This window comes from Somniosus microcephalus, chromosome 29, assembly GCF_052327205.1.
Source record: "Somniosus microcephalus isolate GS21.2 chromosome 29, FLI_Smic_1.0, whole genome shotgun sequence".
NCBI lineage: Eukaryota > Metazoa > Chordata > Chondrichthyes > Squaliformes > Somniosidae > Somniosus > Somniosus microcephalus.
The window spans coordinates 29,926,896-29,947,645 of record NC_141015.1 but is presented as its reverse complement, the minus strand read 5'-3'; the positions used below and the strand labels follow the sequence as shown (position 1 = coordinate 29,947,645).

The 20,750-nt window shown below is 47.7% G+C and overlaps 1 protein-coding gene across 15 annotated transcripts in view; it reads left to right on the top strand.

The window, feature by feature from the left end:
* The window catches only part of kcnma1a (potassium large conductance calcium-activated channel, subfamily M, alpha member 1a), a 1,094,159-nt gene that overhangs the window by 632,538 nt on the left and 440,871 nt on the right, over positions 1-20,750 (top strand). The window contains exon 1 of one of the 15 annotated variants that reach the window (XM_085970504.1): positions 16,046-16,421. The exons of the other annotated variants lie outside the window; for them this stretch is intronic. Within the exon in view, the coding sequence (XP_085826630.1) occupies positions 16,382-16,421 (40 nt within the window). The 5' untranslated portion in view covers positions 16,046-16,381. Of the gene's footprint in view, positions 1-16,045; positions 16,422-20,750 lie in introns of those variants that run through there. 15 annotated transcript variants of the gene reach the window in all.

Genomic DNA, 20,750 nt, shown 5'->3' with positions numbered 1-20,750 from the left:
CCTTTTAACTCCCTCCTGCCTATTTTTTCCTTTCGGGTGCAGGCACAACGTTCTGTCTGTTGTGCCCAGAAACTGCGAGTAATCTGTCACTTTGCAAAGCGATTAACAGGCCCGGGAGTTGTGGAACGGTGACTACTGTCAGGAGAGGTTTACAATCATTCAGCTTAATGGAGCACATTGATCCCCATGTACCTAGTAGAGAGATTCAACAAGGTTTCCTTTCACAGTGAGGAATAACTTGTCCACCGCCTTGTATTTGTGGTAAGTATATGAAGGATCTGGTTAAGATAAACCACTGTGCCCTGCTCTGGTTGCTGCAACTCAAATCACAAACTGAGACTTCTGTCTGTTTTGTAATGGTCAACTCCTGAGGAAACTTGACACTCAATATGCAACACTTACCGTTCTCTGGCCTACAATCACATTTTCTGTTTTTTGTCCTTAGAATCTACAGAGTGGGGACTGGGTGAGACCCTGGGTCAGTGAACAATCTTTTTAAGTTCTGGGTCCGAGGCATGAATCTGCCCAGTGGACAGTCAGGATGAAGGTCCTCTTTCCCCATTGGCTACAAGAATCCTATGCACAGGCTCAGCTCAACTCGTGCTGAATGTAGGCCCACACCACACAGCTGCTACTAATTTGGCAATCTCCGAGTAGCTGTAGCGACGCTGGTCGATGGGAAGTGAAAATGTCACACTAGTGCACCAGGGAGTGCTCTTCTGAGTTTTGCAGCAAAGGCACGTTTCTGGTGCAGTGTAGAGGGTGCTGGCTGTGCTGTACTGGACTTGGGAGTTTTGATATTGATACTGGGTACCTGAAATGGGAAAGTGTTCCATTCCGCAGCATTAACTATCACCACTTGGATGAACAAGCGAGAATGTACCGAGCAGAAGGTATATATTTTTTTATATTCGTTCCTGGGATGTGGACGTCGCTGGCAAGGCCTGCATTTATTGCCCATTCCTAGTTGCCCTTGAGAAGGTGGTGGTGAGCCGCCTTCTCGAACCGCTGCAGTCCCTGTGGCGAAGGTGCTCCCACAGTGCTGTTAGGGAGGGAGTTCCAGGACCCAGCGACAATGAAGGAATGGCGATATATTTCCAAGTCAGGATGCTGTGTGACTTGTAGGGGGCCGTGGAGGTGATGATGTTCCCATGACACTCCTGACAGTGCAGCTCTCCCTCAGTACTGCACTGGAGAGTTAGCCTAGACTTTTGTGCTCAAGCCCCACTCCAGAGACTCGAGCGCAAAAATTAGCTGTGGCTCAGTGGGTAGCACTCTCGCCTCTGAGTCAGACGGTTGTGGGTTCAAACCCCACGCCAGGGACTTGAGCACAGAAATCTAGGCTGACACTCCAGTGCAGTGCTGAGGGAGCGCTGCCATGTCGGAGGTGCCGTCTTTCGGATGAGACGTTAAACCGAGGCCCTATCTGCCCTCTCAGGTGGACGTAAAAGATCCCTCAACACTATTTCGAAGACGAGCAGGGGGAGTTGTCCCTGGTGTCCTGGCCAATATTTATTCTTCAACCAACATAACAAAAATAAACAGGTTATCATATTGCTGTTTGTGGGAGCTTGCTGTGTGCAAATTGGCTGCCGCGTTTCCCACAAAAAACCATCCTGCAGTGTGTCTTGTTTTACACACTTTGTATAAAATAATAAATTTCAGGACAACGGAGTATTACAGTTTAACTCTTTTATTAAGCATTAGGTCTGTGATCTTACTCATAGCAGTACCATTGGGGAAAAGCATGGCATTAGGACCCCTAGCCTGGGTCTTCAAAACAATAGTAGTCCTTACAGATGCCTGCAGGCCAATGACAACTCAGCATGTGATCACATGTGAATATAATAGGTAGTCCTTACAGATGCCTGCGGGCCAATGATAATTCAATATGCAAATGTTACATCCCCTTTTAAAAGAAAAATGTTATGCATTACTTTTAAACCTTTCTTCTACATAATGTTCTCGGTAGCATAAACATATAAGTAAACTCAGCATTTAACTAGCACTGAAAACATCCCAACGTTTCAATAATGATGTACAGTTTTTTTTAGGGCAGCGATCCGCCTACACCCTTTGACAGTTCACAAGTCAAGGATAACTCTAGGCTTGACCTCTCGTCCCGACCTTGTGTGGTATGAAACTGAGCATGCTCCTGAATCGGTCAACAATTCAGGTTCAGGTTTAGGTTCAGGTAAGTATGATGTGTTTTGTGTATTGCTCTGTTTATCACACTCTGTTGAACTGATCCTCTTGTCGGAATGATGGTGTTGTTCCTTGGTGTTCAGGAGGTGCCTGCGATTGCGGTCGTACACCTGTCCTTCTGGGGTGCGGACGTGATACGATCGCTCAGTGTCAGCTGGCTGGATGACGACTGCTGGCTTCCAGTAGTCATGCTCCTGGATTCTGACGGATTCTCCATTGTGCAGCGGCGGCAATAGTCTAGCTGACCTGTCATAGTATCTCTTTTGGTGTTGCTGTCTCTGTACAGGTTTTGCATGCACTTGCTTGCAGCTGATGACCTCTGGCTGCAGCTGCTGGTTGGTGCTTGGAAGGATTGAGCGAAGTCTGCGGCTCATCAACAGCTGTGCTGGTGACTTGAAGTTGTCAACCGGAGTGTTGCCGTACTCAAGGAGACTGATGTAGGGGTCTCTTTTATCCGCTTTGCCTTTGTCCATGAGTGTTTTTGCAATCTGGACAGTTTTTTCAGCAAGGCCATTACTTTGAGGGTAATGTGGGCTTGATGTGACATGTGTGAAATCCCATGCCTTGGCAAACGACTCGAACTCTTTTGATTTGTATTGGGGGCCATTGTCTGAGACTAAAGTCTCTACAATGCCATGCCTGGCAAAGGCTGCCTTTAGCTTGTGGATCACAGCTGCAGATGTGGTGCTGTGAAGCTTGCCCAGTTCAAAAAATCTGCTGTAGTAATCAACATTCACTATGTAGTCCTCGTTGTTCCATGTGAACAGATCCGTTGCCGTGACCTGCCAGGGCCTGTCTGGGATACGGTGAGGTATCATGGGCTCTTTGACATTTGATGGGTGGCATTCTAGACAAATGGAATATTTTCCGACAATGTCCTCAATGTGTTTGCACATTCCGGGCCAAAACATGTCACGTGCTCTTTGTTTGCATTTTTCCATGCCCACATGTCCAGCATGAGTTTTTGTCAACATCTCTTCTCTGAGACTGGTAGGAATGATGATTTTCTCCCCTTTGAAGACGATTCTGTTGATTTGTGACAGTTCGTCTCTGTGGTTCCAGAATTCAGATATGCTCGTAGGGCATTTCCTCCTTTCCTCAGGCCATCCTTCATGTATGACTTTGCTCAGCAGTGTGAGTTGTGCATCTTTCTCTGTTCCTGCTCGGATCTCCTTCAGTTTTGAGTCACTCACAGGTAAGCTGTTGTGCACTATGTGCACCTGCACATCCATGCCTTCACCGAGGCTGCTGTCCTGGTAGCTAAGAGACTTTCTGGAGAGCGTGTCTGCAACAGGAATGTCTTTGCCTGGACGGTGAATGATTGTGAAGCTGTACTTCTGTAGCTGAAGGATCATTTTCTGTAGACTTGGTGGGGATGCGGCTAGTGGTTTCCTCATGATTGACTCGAGGGGCTTGTGGCCGGATTCCACAATGACTTGTCGGCCATAGACGTACTGGTGGAAATGCTTACATCCAAACAGAATTGCATATAGCGCTTTCTCGATTTGAGCATAGTTGACTTCACTGTGAGAGATCTGGAAGCGTAGCCGATGGGCTTTCCTTCTTGCAGTAATACTGCGCCTAATCCGTACTTTGACGCGTCCACTTGTAGTCTGAGCTCTTTGTTGGGGTCGAAGTAGGCAAGAACTGGTCCTGGTTCTCTGGTGATTAGGTCTTTCATTTTCTGAAATGCTGTGTCATGTTGTTTGTCCCACAGGAACTCATTGGATTGTTTGAGCAACTGACGCATGGGTGCGTTGATTTCGGAGAGGCTCGGGGCAAACTTGGCTAAGTAGTTAACCATGCCTAGTACTGTATCTAGCTCTGCGCGGTTCTTCGGCGGCTCCATCTTCTTGATGGCGGAGATTTTCTCTGGATCCGGCTTAATGCCATCAGTTGAGAGGCGATGCCCGAAATAACTGATCTCGGTGGATCCGATTATGCTTTTCTCAGAGTTGAGCCGGATACCTTTCTCCCGTGATCTTTGTAGCATCACACGGAGGTTCCTGTCATGTTCCTCTCTATTCCTGCCATAGATGAGGATGTCGTCTACGATTGTGACTACTCCGTCGAGGCCTTCATAGGTTTCGTCGATCTTCCGCTGGAATTCATCCTGAGCTGAGATAAGACCAAATGCTAAACGCAGAAATTGGTAGCGTCTAAATGGTGTGTTGAGCGTTGTTAGCTTAGATGACTCTTCCGTGAGCTTGATAGTCCAGTATCCTGACCGTGCGTCCATTACACTGAAGTAAGGTGCTCCCACTAGCTTGGGTGTGATGTCATCTAGCGTTGGTGAAGGGTAGTGAGGGCGTTTGATAGCCTTGTTCAAATCTCTGGGGTCGAGACAGACTCTGAGCTTGCCTGTACGTGGTTTCTCAACCGCTACTAACGCGTTGACCCACTCTGTCGGTTCTGTTTCCCGGACGATGATTTCTGTATTCTACATGCTCTGTAGCTCCTCCTTCAGGCGACTACGTAGAGCAAGGGGTATCCTTCTCAGTGGCAAACCACAGGGGTTGCTGCTGGGTCAAGGTGAATAGTGCATTCACCTGGGAATAATCTGATGCCTTTGAAAACATCAGCAAACTCCTCCATGACTGCCTGCTTCTCAACTGGTGCTGTCAATGATAGCACTAGCTTGACGAGGTCCATGTCTAAACATGCCTTTAGACCTAGCACTGGAGGTGCTCGAGTGTCAACAATGTAAAAGTCCAACATCATGTCACTTTCTTTGTACTTGCATTTCATCACGCATGTGCCTTTTACAATGAGCTGCTCACCCCCATAGCTGGTCAGTCTGCGTGAGGTGGGCTGTAGCTCACACTCATCCTTTAAGCTGTGATACTCACTCAGAGGAATTACATTAACCTGAGCTCCAGTGTCTAGTTTAAACTTAAGCTCTGTGCCCTGTTTTCCTATCTCAATATCTACAAAGGCTTGCTCAGTCTCTGAAATCTGTTTTTTCTGTGACACAGAATGAATAAACAGTTCCTCTGCATTTGGCTCTCTATCTGGCATTTGGCTGTCACTCACTGTGTGTACTGCTGATCCAAAAACAGTCCTGCAAACTTTAGCAAAGTGGTTCCGTTTAGCACATTGCCTTCCTTTGGCAGGGCAGTGCTCCTTTTCCCCATGCACCTTGTTTCCACAATATCCACAGTTTTTGAAGTGTTTTATGTCTGTGTCGCTCATTTTTAGAACTCTCTTCTTTCTGTTCTGAAACATGCTCTCTGGGCGGTGTTCCTTGGTGTGTGTCTATTAACTGCGTGCACTGTCTGTTCACGCGAGCTGCTCGTGGCGCCAGTTATGGTTTTCAACTGTGCTTGGGCTATCTCGTGCGATCTAGCTATGTCCATAGCTTTGTCCAGTGTTAGCCCAGACCCAACATTCAAAAGTTTCTCTCTCACTTTAGCTGAATGTATTCCAAACACGATGCGGTCTCTGACCATCTCATCTTTATCTGCATATTCACAGTCTTTTACCAGCAGTTTTAACTCAGTCACGAACTGTTCAAACGACTCACTAGCTCCTTGTACTTTCTCCTGAAACTTGTACCTAGCGAATATCGTATTTGTCTTGGGCATCACATATGATTCAAAACGGTCAAAATAACTTTTCAGTACCTTTGCTTCATCCGCGGTGAGAGACCATGTGTTAAAAATGTCTCTCCCTTTTTCTCCGATCCACAGGAATAGGTAGCTGCATCTTTCTTCCTCCCCTTTGCTTTTCAGCGGACCCGAGAACATCAACTCCACGTGTTGCTTGAACTTGCGCCATTCTCTAGGTAAGTTCAAAGATTCACAATCCATTCGAGGCAAGGGAGCTCCAATGATGTCCATTTACAATCCCTATTCTGACACCATGTCTTGTTTTACACACTTTGTATAAAATAATAAATTGCAGGACAACGGAGTATTACAGTTTAACTCTTTTATTAAGCATTAGGTCTGTGATACTCATAGCAGTACCATTGGGGAAAAGCATGGCATTAGGACCCCTAGCCTGGGTCTTCAAAACAATAGTAGTCCTTACAGATGCCTGCAGGCCAATGACAACTCAGCATGTGATCACATGTGACTATAATAGGTATTCCTTACAGATGCCTGCGGGCCAATGATAATTCAATATGCAAATGTTACACAGTGCACACGCCTGAAACAGCTGTTAGGTCCTTTGCGTATCCAAAGCTGGGGCCTAATGCCTGTTTGAGGCCCCCACTGAAAGATTGGATTCCCGAGGTAGCCGGCTCCACTCAGGAAGTCTAGGCCGCAACCAACAAGGTAAGTTTTGATAGTATACCTACTTGAATGTGGAGCCGGGAGGAGCAGGAGTACTCGTCCCAACCCAGATTTAAAGAACGTGGACCAGTGCTGGCTACTCGCTCCCACCCCCCTCACCCCCACCTCCCAAATTGATGCTCTTTCCCCCCCCCCCCACCACCCTAGATCAACGGGCTCTCTACCTCCCCCAACCCCCGGTCGACAGTCCCAACAGCCCGCAATGCCAGCAGTGGCCCAGTCATCATTCACACGCGTTCCTTGGGCCTCACCATTCAGGTGCAGAGACTGATCCCTGTGTACCACCCCCCTCTCCTCCCCACGACCCCCCCGCTCCCAACCTCTGGGCCTTTGGATTCGAGTTGGTCTGCTGCTTTAAGCAGCAACTAAAATGTCAGCATTTCCCCATCTCATTGCCACGGTGGGTGAGGAGTGCGAGCCTACACCTCACACATTAACAATGAATTTGGGGTGTTTTTTTAAATAGGTTCTTTCCTTTGTGGTGCCTTGCAGCTCGGTGGGATGCCCAGCAGCTTGTAGCTCTGGCAGGGTTTGAGTTCAGGAATAAAGAACTCTTTTTTGTTTTGATCCCCGATGTGGTGATGGTGAGGAGCGTGCGGGTGTTTTTTTGGTAGTGATGCCTGATCCCGAGTAATGAAGTGACAAGGGAACCTCGAGCCCAAGATAATCAGCACTGGTACAAACGGATAGCCCTGGAGAGGGAGAGGGAAAGGGGCCTTGTGGTTGAGGTGCGCCTGCACACTTTGCAAAATGGTAAGCTGGCCATATCTCTGGTTCTGAAAGATCCACTGCAGCATTCTCCCATCTTGATATCTATGGGGTGTTACATTGCTGAGGGCGGCTTTGCATCACCAAAGAAGCATTATACAGAAGAGAGAACGTGCATTTATATAGCGTCTTTCACAATCTCAGGAAGTTCCCAAGCTCTTCACAGCCAATGAGGTCACTTTGAAGTGTACTCACTCTTGTAATGTAGGGAACGCAGCAGCCAATTGGTGCACAGCAAGATCCCACAAACAGCACTGGGGTAAATGAACAGATGATCTGTTTTGGTGGTGCTGTTTGAGGAATAAATGCTGGCCAGGATGCCGGGAGAACTCTCCTACTCTTCTTCCAAAAGTTGCCTGGGATCTTTTACATTTACCCAAGAGAGCAGACAGAGCCTCAGTTTAACGTTTCATCCAAATGGTGGCACCTTCCGACAGTGCAGCGATCCCTCAGTCCTGCACTGAAGTGTCAGTCTATGTTATGTGATCAAGGCCCCGATATTTACTGGGGTTGGATTTTCAAGCGGGAGGAGAGGAGTTCTGGTCGGGAACGCCATGGAGTTTTAACACCACAGCGTGCGTGGTTTTTTCAACAGGTTCCCCGCCCGGAGGCCAGCCTGATTGACAGGCTGGGCACCCTGTCGGGCGGAGGACGTTGCAAAAGAGGCTGCAGCCCAGGAGCAGACAGGTTTCCTGCTGCTTGGGGTAGGGATCGCGAGTGGGGTGAGGAGGGGAGGGGGGTGGGTACAGTGTGGTTTGGAGAGTGGGGGTGAGATCGCGGGGGATCGGGGGCAGAGATGGAGGGGGCGCGGTGATCGCAGGGGAAGGCTCCATTCGCCGGGGCGGAGGAGGGTGTCCAATCACGGGGAGGGAAGCAAGTTAGCTTGGGGGCACCAGGGAGAAGCACTCCGGCCCACGAGCAGTGCTGGAAAAGCACTTACCTCTTCCACGCAGCAGTCCTCGCCTCCCTTTAGCTGCCGGGGTTCCTGTGGCCAGGGAAACCCGGCCGGCCAGCGTTAAACCCGGAAACCAGATCAAATCTGAGGCACGCAGCCTCATTAAAATATTTAAATGAGGGGGGCCGCCTCCTATGGGCTGGTTGGCTGGCCCGCTCCCAACCTGCCACCACTAAAACCAGAAGTGGGTGGCTTCAAGGCAGGTTGGGTTCGTGTTTGAGATTTAAAAAATGTTAACATCCCACCAGACCCAAACCCACCCGTTTTGGGGGGGTTAAAATTCCACCCCCTCCAGGAGTGGGTCTTGAACCCATGACCTTCTGGCTCAACGGCAAGCGTGCCACCACAAGGCTGACGCCTTAAACTCTGCTTTGGATTCCCAGTCTGCAGTAGCTCATGAAGATTATTAATAAAAGTGAAATCATTCTTTAATTGAGGATTCAGTCAACAGAAGTTCATGGTGGGAACTATGCAGAGGACGGAGAGGAGGAGAAATTTCTTCACTCAGAGGGTGGTGAATCTTTGGAATTCTCTACCCCAGAGGGCTGTGGAGGCTCAGTCGTTGAGTATATTCAAGAGAGAGATCGATAGATTTTTGGACTCACGGGGAGTCCAGAACCAGGGGTTGTTATAAATCTCATCATCATGAAGAAACTACTCATGAAATAACACTGGACGGCCAGCTGGTGGCGCCGTCCAAGGAGTATAAATACTCGGGCGTGGGCCCAGCTTGCTCAGGGACATTTTGTAAGACAGGAACTAGTGAAGTACAACTAGACCTCCATGTTCTGAAACAAGTTGATTGAAGCCTTGCTTTATATTTGAACCAAGTGCGTAGTGAGTTTTATCACATCAGGGGGCACAGTCTAAGGATAAGGGGTAAGCCATTTAGGACTGAGATGAGGAGGAATTTCTTCACCCAGAGAGTGGTGAACCTGTGGAATTCTCTACCACAGAAGGCAGTTGAGGCCAATTCATTAAATATATTCAAGAAGGAGTTAGATATATTTCTTAAGGCTAAAGGGATCAAGGGATATGGGGAGAAGGCAGGGACAGGGTACTGAATTTGGATGATCAGCCATGATCTCATTGAATGGCGGAGCAGGCTCGAGGGGCCGAATGGCCTACTCCTGCTCCTATCTTCTATGTTTCTATCAATCAAGGGATGGGGAATCGGGCAGGAAAGTGGAGTTGAGGTCGACGATCAGCCATGATCTTATTGAATGGCGGAGCAGCCTCGAGGAGCCGTATGTGTTGTGTATGTACCTTTAAGGGAATAACTGGTCTCAGACTGCAGTACCGGCAGTGACCACCCCTGTATAAAAGGCCCTAGCAGGCTTCTGTAGTTTCAGTTTCCAGGTTGTCTCCATTCAGTAAAGACTTGTTATAATCAACTCCTGCAGTCCGTGTCTCAATTATACACGGACATAATACTGGCGACGAGTAAGAAACGAACTTACCTGCAACTCGGCAGCACCTCAGATGACGTTATTGAAGGTCGAAGCCAGAAGAAAGAAAAAAAAAAAATAATCCCAAGTAACTCGAGAAATGGTCGTCGACCGTGGGCAACCGCCCTCCAAATCATCGAATTGAAAAGTGCAGGAGAGACTGTCGAGAGCCAGGCTTGGTCTCCAGTCTGTGGTTTCCCAGCTAATTGGGCTGGTGGCAGGTAGTGCACTGATCCTTCCTGGGCTGCGGCGGGCTAGAGCTCGATCGGGTGGCTCTGCAACGGGGCCGGGCAGCGAGTCGGGAAGCAAAGAGAGAGAGAGAGGGTGGAGCACACAGGGCGCGGCTGGTGCTTCGCAGCCGGGCAGCGTTCGGACCTAAGAAGAGGGAGGGAAGTGTCCCAGAGGGTCCGCTCCACGACGGGAACGGTTCTTCAATTAACGGAGCAAATATTGAAGCACGATAGAAAAATAAAAATACCGCGGAGAACAGCGTTGGCAGCAGCGGCGGGAAAGCGCAGGAGGCGCCATTTTGATCCATCGGGGACGAAGGCAAAGCGCGGGAGGCGCCATCTTAGATTTTCAAGATGCCAAAAACTGGCGATATCACTGCCTTCGATAATGCAATAGAAGACTGGACCACATATGTGGAAAGAGTCGAGGTATATTGCGAGGCAAACGAAATAGCCGATGAGAAAAAGGCATCGGTATTGCTAAATTTAACGGGCGCAAGAACGTACGGCCTATTGCGGGACCTGATTACTCCAGCCAAACCGAAGGCGAAGAGTTTTAACGAAATTGTTGCTATCCTACAGGAATACCTAAATCCTACACCGCTGCTGATAGCAGAAAGATTTGAATTCCACAGGAGAAATCAGCATAAAAATGAGAGCAATGCTGATTACCTTACGGAACTACGCAAGCTATCAAAGCACTGCCAGTTCGGAGCAGGACTGGCAGATACCTTACGGGACAAATTTGTCTGTGGACTCCTGAGTGAAGGAACCCAGAAGAGGTTACTCTCAGAGAAAGAGCTGACGCTAGATAAGACTTTCAGCGTGGCAATATCGTACGAAGCAGCAGCAAGGGGAGCTGCGGAAATACAACAAAAGCCACAGGAATACGGCACCCACAAAATGACACGGGGATTTGCAAAATGTTATCGCTGCGGCAGAACAAACCATGACCAGAATGACTGCTGGTCCAAGGACAAAATATGCAGGCAATGCGGAAAGATGGGACACATTGCACGAGTTTGCAGGTCTGGGGAGAAGACCAACGACAACAAAAAGGCTACTAAGGAACTGTACAGGAAAGTACAAAAGATGACGGACAGTAGTTCCGAAGACCAGATGAGCGATAGTGAATCCGGGAACAAGAGACTAAGCTGTCTCAAACTTCACAACGTAATCGCAAAAGAGGATCACCGAACCATTTGGGTCACCCTCACGATAGCAGGGTCCCAAGTCAAAATGGAATTGGATACAGGATCAGCTCTAACCGTCATGAATCGACGAGACTACGAGAGGCTATTCTCACACATACCCTTGAGAGAGACATCCATTGTCTTGAGGACGTATACGGGGCAAAAAGTATACCCCAGAGGAAAAATAAGGGTGCCTGTCGAATACAATGGCAAGAAAATACGGAAATTGTATCTCTACATTCTGCAAGATGGTGGACCACCGTTATTGGGACGTGAATGGATCAGAAAGATAAGTTTAGACTGGCACTCCATTCAGGCACTGACGGTGGCTGGTAAAAAGGATGACGACGTCACTCCTGGACGATTGTCAACAATCTTAGCTGACGCCAAAGAGGTATTTCAACAAGAACTGGGCACTCTTAAAGGTGTAACTGCCTCGATAAAAATAGAGGAGAATGCAATTCCCAAGTTTTTCAAAGCAAGACCGGTACCATATGCAATTCGCCCAGCCATCGAGGCAGAGCTGGAGAATCTGGAGAAGGCAAGCGTGTTATCTAAGGTAGACTGGAACGAGTGGGCGACACCCATCGTTCCTGTCATGAAGAAAACGTTAAACAATAAGTCTGAGGAGCCAAGGAAGGTTCGCATCTGTGGGGACTTCAAGGTGACGGTGAACCCAGTCCTTCAAACAGTACAATATCCTTTTCCAAGGATAGAAGATATCTTCGCCTCACTATCTGGAGGGAAGCGTTTTACAAAAATTGACCTAGCACAAGCATATTTGCAGATGGAGGTTGAAGAATCCTCTAGGAAGTATCTCACGATAAACACTCTCAAAGGTCTTTACCAGTATAATCGACTGGTATTCGGAGTAGCATCAGCTCCGGCGATATGGCAAAGAGCGATGGAACAAGTCCTGCAAGGGATTCCGGGGACTCAGTGTTACTTGGACGACATCCTAGTGACAGGTGAAGATGACAGTGAACACCTTGCCAACCTAGAGCAGGTGCTCACTAGACTACGTGAACATGGGCTACGAGCCAATCGCCCTAAGTGCGAGTTTTTTAAGAAACAGATATCGTATTGTGGCCACGTGATTGATGAAGAGGGGTTGCATAAGTCCCCTGACAAAATTGAAGCGGTAGTTAAGGCTCCAGTGCCTGAAAATGTGTCGCAACTGAGGTCATTCCTCGGATTGGTGAATTACTACCATAAGTTTTTGCCGAATTTGTCCACAATTCTGCATCCACTGAACGCCCTACTACGAACGGGAGTAGCATGGAAATGGAGCGATGAATGTAAGCGGGCCTTTTAGAAGAGTAAGGACCTAATCACTTCAAGAGAAGTATTGGCTCACTACAACCCATCACTAGCGATAAGACTGGCGTGTGATGCGTCTCCCTACGGTGTTGGGGCGGTACTGTCACATAAATTCCTTGATGGTTCAGAGAGGCCGATAGCTTTTGCGTCATGCTCGTTAACTTCAGCCGAGCGTAACTACGCCCAGATTGACAGAGAGGCCCTCAGCCTGGTGTGGGGGGTGAAGAAGTTCAATCACTACCTGCACGGTCAGAAATTTACTCTACTAACTGATCATCAACCTCTCGTCTCCATTTTCAACCCTCAGAAGGGCATACCGATAATGACGGCACAACGGCTACAGAGGTGGTCCCTTTTCCTAGGAGCACACCAATATGACATCGAGTACAAAGGAACTAAACAGCATGGGAATGCTGATGGATTGTCGCGCCTACCGTTGCCGACGGTGGAAGAAGAACTGGCAGTGGATCCAGTGGAGTTATTCCACTCGACTATAGTCGAATGTCTCCCTGTGACGAATGCAAACATAGAAAAGGAAACACGAAATGACCCGACACTCTCCTGGGTCTATGATTTAACGGTGAAGGGATGGCCAGCACATGGCGAACCACTGCTGCCAGCATTCTCGCCGAGAAGAGAACAGCTGTCAGTGTGCAGAGGAACCTTGATGTGTGGATCCAGAGTAGTAATTCCACCCAAATTGAAGGATAGAGTGCTCAATGAGCTTCATAAGGGTCATCTGGGAGGGGTAAAAATGAAGAACTTAGCCAGAGCGTTTGTGTGGTGGCCGGGAATCGATAGAGAAATCAAAGAGATGACCAAGAGCTGTACAGGATGCCAGAAGGTCCAAAACGCCCCACCACAAGCCCCTCTACATCCATGGGAGTGGCCCTCATCTCCATGGCAAAGGGTGCACATTGATTTTGCTGGTCCCTTTATGGACTCGATGTTTTTAATTGCGGTGGATGCACATTCAAAGTGGCCAGAGGTAATAGAAATGTCCTCAACCACCACAGAAAAAACTATCACAGTCTTACGAACCATATTCGCCAGGAATGGGCTGCCTGAACAGATTTGCTCTGACAATGGACCACAGTTTGTGTCTGAAGAGTTCCGGAGGTTCTTAAAGAACAATGGTGTTAAGCATTACACATCCGCCCCATATCATCCAGCCACTAATGGATTGGCCGAGAGGTTTGTTCAAACATTCAAGAAGGCTATCAAGGCAATGTGTAATGAAGATGTACCCCTACAACACAAGGTGGATAACTTCTTGTTTGCCTACCGGAATGCGACACATGCGGTTACCAACCAAACTCCAGCCATGATGTTCTTCAATCGAAGACTACGATGCCGCTTGGATTTGGTTAAGCCAAACGTCAGAAGAGATGTGGAGAACAGGCAGTTTCAGAATATGAATGAAAGGCCGACCAGGAGTTTTAAGATAGGTCAACCAGTTTTGGCCCGGGACTACCGCACAGAGAAATGGCAGCCAGGAACGATCTGTACACGGCAAGGACCTCTAATGTATACCGTGGACGTTGGAGAGAGCATTGTAAGACGCCATGCTGACCAGATTCTAGAGTCACTGGAAAACGTCAACTCCACACCACGATCTGATACACCTGGCGATGAAACCGAAGTACCAATTGCATCTACCGCAGAATCGGTGATATTGGAAGCCGACGAACCAAACAACGACATTGATCCCAACTCAACCTTGCCAGAAGAACCTGATATCCCAAAGAGGCGTTATCCAGACAGAATCAGGAAGCCTCCTCAAAGACTGAACTTATAATTGCTTAACTTCAACCAATGTATCTAGCAACCGTAATTGTAATTAGTTATTATTTAGTTGTTAAATGAATGTTATGTACTGTTTATCTAAAAGGGGAGGAATTGTTGTGTATGTACCTTTAAGGGAATAAATGGTCTCAGACTGCAGTACCGGCAGTGACCACCCCTGTATAAAAGGCCCTGGCAGGCTTCTGTAGTTTTAGTTTCCAGGTTGTCTCCATTCAGTAAAGACTTGTTATAATCAACTCCTGCAGTCCGTGTCTCAATTATACACGGACATAATAGTATGGCCTACTCCTGCTCCTAGTTCTTTTGTGACGCAGTTACCCAGCAAGCCCAACCATTATTGAGTGTCAGCTGTGGCTCAGTTGGTAGTACCGTCGCCTCTGAGTCAGAAGGTTGTGGGTTCGTAGTCGCACTCCAGCGACTCGAGCACAAAAATACAGGCTGACACTCCAATGCAATGCTGAGGGAGTGCTGCACTGTCGGCGGTGCCGTCTTTCAGATGAGGCGTTAAACCGAGGCCCCGTCTACTCTCTCAGGCGGACGTAAAAGATCCCATGGCACTATTCCGAAGCTGGGGACTTATCCATGATGTCCTGGGCAATATTTATCCTTCAATCAACATCAGTAAAACAGATTATCTGGTCATTATCACATTGCTGTTTGTGGGAGCTTGCTGTGTGCAAATTGGCTGTTGTGTTGCCCACATTACAACAGTGACTCCACTTCAAAAATACTTCATTGGCTGTGATGTAAGATAACTACGAGGCACTTGGCCTGAGTATTAAACAAGGCTTTGATCAACTGTTTTTCAACATGGAGATCTAGTTGTGTCCTTCACTAGTTCCTGTTAAAGTATGTGCTGAGCAAGCTGGGCCCGTGCCCGAGGATTTATACTCTCCCTGGACAGCGCCACCAGCAGGCCGCCCAGTATTATTTCATAAGTCATTTCCACATGAGTGACAAGATTCATGTCAGGCTGTAAAGCGCTTTGGGACGTCCAGTGGTCGTAAGAGGTGCTATATAAATGCAGATCTTTTTTTATAAGTGTAGCAGGAGGAATGCATGGAGGGCACAAGCAAGGTCAAGCTAATGAATACAAATGATGACTGTATGTTGGGGGTTATTGGTGCGTCAGATGACGGGACATTCACTTACAATAAAAGTGCCATTAAACTAACTACTGTACGTGCAACAGATTTGACTTTTCATTCTGGGCACACAATTGAATCTTAACCAGTTTGCCAAGATGTTGCAGGACCGGATCAGAATTCTGCTTGGGTCGATATTTTATGCAAAGTTATCAATTTAAAATACAATGTCTGCAGCTCAGAGCTATTTTGTCATTCATTGCGAAAGTAACCCCAATATATACTAACATGAAGCATATTGTGATATTACAAAAAATATTAACAAGAGGTGTAATTTACAAGAACATGTAAATGCAAAACAGATCAGGCCTTCGGGCACACTGCAGCCTTTTGAGAGTAATATGCTGCATTTAAATTCAGCATCAGATCAAGGCAGTCTTTTTCCAGCAGCTGCTGTGGTGAACATTTCTTTTTATCGTGAATGTAGGAATCGAGCAATTTTCTTGGCTAATTGAAACAGTCGAGATGTGAATCTGGGACATTCCCAGCCGTGATTCTGGTCTTCAGCGTCGCAAGTCACGTGACTGCTGCTGATGTCTTCTGTGCAATGTTGGCCCCATCTAGTGGTGCTTTTGTGAAACAGCTTTAAACAAAAGACAGGATTCGATTCGAAACAGGAGCCAGGAGTAGGCCATACGGCCCCTCGAGCCTGCTCCGCCATTCAGTAAGATCATGGCTGATCTTCGACCTCAACTCCACTTTCCTGCTCGATCCCCATATCCCTTGATTCCTTAGCAAAATACTGCGGATGCTGGAAAATCCGAAATAACAACAGAAAACGCTGGAAAAACTCAGCAGGCCAGGCAGGGTCCGTGGAGAGAGAAACAGAGTTAATGTTTCAGGTCGAAGACCTTTCATCAGAACTGGAAAAAAAACAGGAAAGGGGATAGATTTTAAAGCAAGTAGGGGCTGGGAAAAGGGGCCCCCTTGATTCCTTAGTGTCTGAAAATCTATCGATCTCAGTTTTGAATACACTCCACAGCCCTCTGGGGTAGAGAATTCCAAAGATAAAGATGATGGTCGGCGTGCTACTATTGTTTTGCTCTGTAAGAGGTAAGAGGAGGCAATTTTAACTGGTCCAAAATGTGTATTGAGCTTGTGTTGTTGTTTAAGCTGGAGTTGTGAATAACACTCTATTTTTAGCATTGAGTTTTAACCTGACTGGTCCTTGGACCGTCTCCCAACTGATAGGTCAGGCAACTGAGCAGCAACCAGGGTTCTTCTCTGTACCTGGCCATTGGCGAGCTATGTCTGTATTGGTCATTGGCGAGTTATGTCTGTACCTAGCCATTGGCGAGCTATGTCTGTATTGGCCATTGGCGAGTTATGTCTGTATTGGCCATTGGCGAGTTATGTCTGTATTGGCCATTGGCGAGTTATGTCTGTATTGGCCATTGGCGAGTTATGTCTGTATTGGCCATTGGCGAGTTATGTCTGTAGCTGGCCATTGGCGAGTTATGTCTGTACCTGGCCATTGGCGAGTTATGTCTGTATTGGCCATTGGTGAGCTATGTCTGTACCTGGCCATTGGCGAGTTATGTCTGTATTGGCCATTGGTGAGTTATGTCTGTATTGGCCATTGGCGAGTTATGTCTGTACCCGGCCATTGGCGAGTTATGTCTGTATTGGCCATTGGCGAGTTATGTCTGTACCTGGCCATTGGTGAGTTATGTCTGTATTGGCCATTGGTGAGCTATGTCTGTACCTGGCCATTGGCGAGTTATGTCTGTATTGGCCATTGGCGAGTTATGTCTGTATTGGCCATTGGCGAGTTATGTCTGTACCTGGCCATTGGCGAGTTATGTCTGTATTGGCCATTGGTGAGCTATGTCTGTACCTGGCCATTGGCGAGTTATGTCTGTATTGGCCATTGGCGAGTTATGTCTGTACCTGGCCATTGGTGAGTTATGTCTGTATTGGCCATTGGCGAGTTATGTCTGTACCTGGCCATTGGCGAGTTATGTCTGTACCTGGCCATTGGCGAGTTATGTCTGTATTGGCCATTGGCGAGTTATGTCTGTATTGGCCATTGGCGAGTTATGTCTGTATTGGCCATTGGCGAGTTATGTCTGTATTGGCCATTGGCGAGTTATGTCTGTACCTGGCCATTGGCGAGTTATGTCTGTATTGGCCATTGGTGAGCTATGTCTGTATTGGCCATTGGTGAGTTATGTCTGTACCTGGCCATTGGCAAGTTATGTCTGTACCTGGCCATTGGCAAGTTATGTCTGTACCTGGCCATTGGCAAGTTATGTCTGTATTGGCCATTGGTGAGCTATGTCTGTATTGGCCATTGGCGAGTTATGTCTGTATTGGCCATTGGCGAGTTATGCCTGTACCTGGCCATTGGCGAGTTATGTCTGTACCTGGCCATTGGCGAGTTATGTCTGTACCTGGCCATTGGCGAGTTATGTCTGTACCTGGCCATTGGCGAGTTATGTCTGTACCTGGCCATTGGCGAGTTATGTCTGTATTGGCCATTGGCGAGTTATGTCTGTATTGGCCATTGGCGAGTTATGTCTGTACCTGGCCATTGGCGAGTTATGTCTGTATTGGCCATTGGCGAGTTATGTCTGTATTGGCCATTGGCGAGTTATGTCTGTACCTGGCCATTGGCGAGCTATGTCTGTACCTAGCCATTGGCGAGTTATGTCTGTATTGGCCATTGGCGAGTTATGTCTGTACCTGGCCATTGGCGAGTTATGTCTGTATTGGCCATTGGCGAGTTATGTCTGTATTGGCCATTGGCGAGCTATGTCTGTATTGGCCATTGGCGAGCTATGTCTGTATTGGTCATTGGCGAGCTATGTCTGTACCTAGCCATTGGCGAGCTATGTCTGTACCTAGCCATTGGCGAGTTATGTCTGTATTGGCCATTGGCGAGTTATGTCTGTACCTGGCCATTGGTGAGTTATGTCTGTACCTGGCCATTGGCGAGTTATGTCTGTATTGGCCATTGGCGAGTTATGTCTGTATTGGCCATTGGCGAGCTATGTCTGTATTGGCCATTGGCGAGTTATGTCTGTATTGGCCATTGGCGAGTTATGTCTGTATTGGCCATTGGCGAGTTATGTCTGTATTGGCCATTGGCGAGTTATGTCTGTAGCTGGCCATTGGCGAGTTATGTCTGTATTGGCCATTGGCGAGTTATGTCTGTATTGGCCATTGGCGAGTTATGTCAGAATGACCTGGGACAACTCAGCTCCCAGCTCTCCCTGCCTTCCCAAGGGGGCGCTCGAGCTCATCGATCAGTACCTCACCGTGCTGGAGTGGAGGTGACCAGTACGTCAGTGTGTAGAACTGCCGACAGGAACGTGCATTTTTTGCAGCATGTTTGTGGAGTCGTTCTGAGTCGCCCTGCCCCACCCCTCCCCGACCACTTCTCTCCATTTAACCGCTTTATGCTAATTTTCCTGCTGCGGATTAAATTATTGCCGCGCGTGGAACATTTTGTTTCTCCAAACCCATTATGACAATGGACGGGTTTCCATCATATTAACTGTGAGTGAGATCTCCCAGGAGATATAAGGGCTGAGCTGGTGAGAATAGTCAGTGAGTGCCAGTGCTGGGACTACATTAAAAAGAATAAGAAGAAATTGGAGACTTGTGACTGATTAAACTGCAGTAATTGAAGACAAGTTGGGTCAACAGACTTTGTAACATTCAGCAATAACAATAGATATGAATCTTTGCATGCAAGGTTTTATGAAAGCTTCAGGAAAAAGTCACGGCCCAAAGAGCTAATAAAGCTGCGAATTTTATTTTGCCTGTGTTTACTCAGCTGCTCCTTCCCTCATTGTGACACAGAGAAGCATTTGGCCTTGGTGAATATCCGCAACACTGCGTTGACAGTGGGAGAAGTGAAGGGCAGGCAGCCTCTTAATAGAAGCGGTGCTGTAATGTGGGTGTGGTTTCAAATCATGAAGGGGTTAGCCAGAGTAAATAAAGAGAAACTGTTTCCAGTGACTGAAGGGTCGGTAACCAGAGGGCGCAGATTGAAGGTGATTGGCTAAAGAACCAGAGTAAAAACCTTTTTACTCCACGATGGTTAGGATTTGGAACGCACTGCCTGATAGGGCGGTGGATACAGATTCAATAGTAGCCTTCAAAAGGGAATTGGATAAATATTTGAAGGAGAAAAAAATTGCAGGGATATGGGGAAAGAGCGGGGGAGTGGGACTGACTGGATTGCTCTTCGAAAGAGCCGGCGCAGACTCGATGGGCCGAGTGGCCTCCCTCTGTGCTGTACGATTTTACGATTTTATGTTTGTTTGTTGTACTGTGTGACGAGAAGCCCCAGTAATAGATCAGCTGTTGCAAGCCCAACGCTGTATCAGTTCCTCTCTGGGTGCTCCACTCCAGCCCCAAGTCCCGCTCACTGTTCCCCAAACTTGTCCAGTTTGAAATCTGACGTAAGAAAACTACTAGGCACTTGGTCTAAGCGTTAAACAAAGCTTTAATCAACTGTTTTACAACATGGAGGTCTAGTTGTGTCCTTCACTAGTTCCTGTTAAGAATGTCCTGCGCAAGCTGGGCCTGTGCCCGAGTATTTATACTCTCCCTGGACAGCGCCACCCGCAGGCCGCTCAGTTGATTCATGTCAAAATCCATTACACTTTTCAGGATAATGAGCATGAGCACAAGAGAGATGATATGGACGCTCGTGACAGGATTTACAAAGGAACAGGAGTGGGCCATTCAGCCCCTCGAGCCTGTTCCGGCCCATTCAGATTCCAACCTGACACTGGGTTCCTGTGCAAGAGGTGATGGAACTGCAGTTTGGGCAGTCAAACTTATTTCTCAGCTTTTGTTGGAGGCAAAGCCTTTTGCTACACTGAAAGCCTTTCCTGTGTCCATCATTCAAATCTTTGCCCCTGCCCCTCTCCACACAAATAATCATCAACATCGAACACGCATTGAGATTTTTCCATGTCCCTTTTTCGTTGATTTTCTTCCTCTTCAATCCCCTGCACCATTTCCTGCCTCACAGCACGGGCAAGAGGCCTGCTCCCAGAGCCTCTGATGCTGCTGCTCTGGGGTCAATGGAAAGTAAAATTGTGCGGGTATAAAACGGGCAACCGATCCCCTACCACCAGTTTTCTGTCCCTTACGAAAAGGACGCCATTGGGTTTTCCCCTCATTCACATAGTTTCCCCTCAGGAGAGCGTGTTGAGATGTGGGAGTATACTCCTGGTGTAGATTAGTGGCCATGAGCCTGTCCTTTTGTCACACGTGTTGTACTGCATTGGTATCAACACCTTATGCCACAGGAGTCCCTTGTGCACAGTATTGAGCTCGGTGCTACATTTGTATGTACTGATTTTGCATTCTCTCAGTCTTGACCTTCATTGGCTATTCTCCAATTGTGCCATTTTCTCCACA